Consider the following 1830-nt stretch of genomic DNA (forward strand, 5'->3'; position numbering starts at 1 on the left):
CTGGAGAAATGAAGTGAATGCAGATATTCCTGGACAAACATGATTATCACAAACCAAATGTCCAAAGCAGAGGAGGAGCAGTTCCTGAGATGAACTGGAAAATCCTTGTGAGGAGACATGGACAGGTTATTGCTGCGGAAAGACATGGGATTTAAATAGCTTCTTCAGTGTGTCTTTGAGCTCCTGGTTCCTCATGCTGTAGATGAGAGGGTTCAAAGTTGGGGGCACCACGGAGTACAGAATTGCCACCACCAGATCCAGAACAGGGGAGGAGATGGAGGGGGACTTCAGGTAGCTGAACATGCCAGTGCTGATAACCAGGGAGACCACAGCCAGGTGAGGGAGGCACGTGGAAAAGGCTTTGTGCCGTCACTGCTCAGAGTGTATTCTCAGGACAGCCCTGAAGATCTGCGTGTAGGACAGCACAATGAAAACAAAACACCCCAAAGTAAGAGAGATACTAACCACAAGAAGCCCAGCTTCCCTGAGATATGAGTGTGAGCAGGAGAGGTTGAGGATCTGGGGGATTTCACAGAAGAACTGGTCTATGGTATTGCCTTGGCAGAGTGGTAGTGAAAATGTATTGGCAGTGTGCAGCACAGCATTGAGGAAACCACTGCCCCAGGCAGCTGCTGCCATTTTGGCACAAGTTTTGCTGCCCAGGAGGGTCACGTAGTGCAGGGGTTTGCAGATGGCAACGTAGCGATCATAGGCCATGATAGCGAGAAGATAAAACTCTCCTGTGACAAACACAACAAACATAGAGACCTGGAAAGCACATCCATAGTAGGAAATGGTCCTGGTGTTCCCGAGGGAATTGGCCATGGATTTGGGGAGAGTGGTGGAGACGGAGCCCAGGTCGAGGACGGAGAGGTTGAGGAGGAAGAAGTACATGGGGGTGTGGAGGCGGTGGTCACAGGCTATGGCAGTGATGATGAGGCCGTTGCCTAAGAGGGCAGCCAGGTAGATGCCCAGGAAGAGCCAGAAGTGCAAGAGCTGCAGCCCCTGTGCGTTTGCAAATGCCAGGAGGAGGAACTGGGTGGTGGAGCTGCTGTTGGACATTTGGTCCTTCTGGGCATGGGGGCCTGTTCAAGGAGGAAAAGTCAGTGGCATGTTAGGAGAGACTTCTCTGAGCAAAACCTTTGATTTTCTCATGGGAATCCTCCTCCCTGATCTGAATGAGGAACAAGTCAGCTCATGCCCCAAACCCCATGAGTGACATGCTTGACATTTTAAAATGGAGCTTGGGCACCTACTTCTCATGAAGAGACTTCCAGGGCACATCTCCGAGCATCAGTATCAGAGCAGAAGCTGATCTGCGCCCCCCCAAAAAAACAAAAACAATGTACCATGGATACGTGGAGAAACAAGGAAAAATATTGCAGTGCTCAAAGAAAAATTAAGCAAGGAGAAACAAGGGCATGCAGTGAAGATTCCTCCTTACCCAGCTGTGCACTACACCTCACAGAGTAGATGCTTTAGGCCCATTTGTTGTGTACCACGTTGGAGGACACATGCAGCTCTCCTTTTCTGGACGTCCGGCTGCAATGGAGGTGACTCATGCCCTGGACCCCATGGCCTTGTGGGCAGAGGCTGTGCGGGGTGGGAGAGGAGACCAGGGGGTAGCTCTGGGAAAGGCATCTGCACTGCAGGGGGTGGCAGGGATGTGCCCAAATCCCCCCTCCCATGGCATTTCTGGGAGCAGCTCCCTCTCACTCCCTGCCTATGTCTCTGCTGCCTGGAGATGCCCCTGCCCGGAGCTGTTTCTTTGCCCTCACACCTCCTCCATGTTGAGGGTGGGTCTGAGCCCCATCAAGTCCCTTGACTGTC

At 52.2% G+C, this 1830-nt stretch overlaps 1 protein-coding gene across 1 annotated transcript; it reads right to left on the reverse strand.

The window, feature by feature from the left end:
• Window positions 1–369: 369 nt before the first annotated feature.
• LOC137677215 (olfactory receptor 14A16-like) lies at window positions 370–1062 on the reverse strand. The gene has a single exon (XM_068424485.1). The coding sequence runs from the start codon at window positions 1060–1062 to the stop codon at window positions 370–372; it is 693 nt and encodes a 230-aa protein (XP_068280586.1).
• Between the last annotated feature and the right edge of the window lie 768 nt (window positions 1063–1830).

The sequence above is a fragment of the Nyctibius grandis genome, unplaced genomic scaffold (genome assembly GCF_013368605.1).
Source record: "Nyctibius grandis isolate bNycGra1 unplaced genomic scaffold, bNycGra1.pri S41, whole genome shotgun sequence".
Classification (NCBI taxonomy): Eukaryota; Metazoa; Chordata; class Aves; order Nyctibiiformes; family Nyctibiidae; genus Nyctibius; species Nyctibius grandis.

Excerpts from the sequence above, each read along its gene's own strand:
- LOC137677215 (XM_068424485.1), bottom strand. The coding sequence starts at position 1,062 with ATGTCCAACAGCAGCTCCACCACCCAGTTCCTCCTCCTGGCATTTGCA.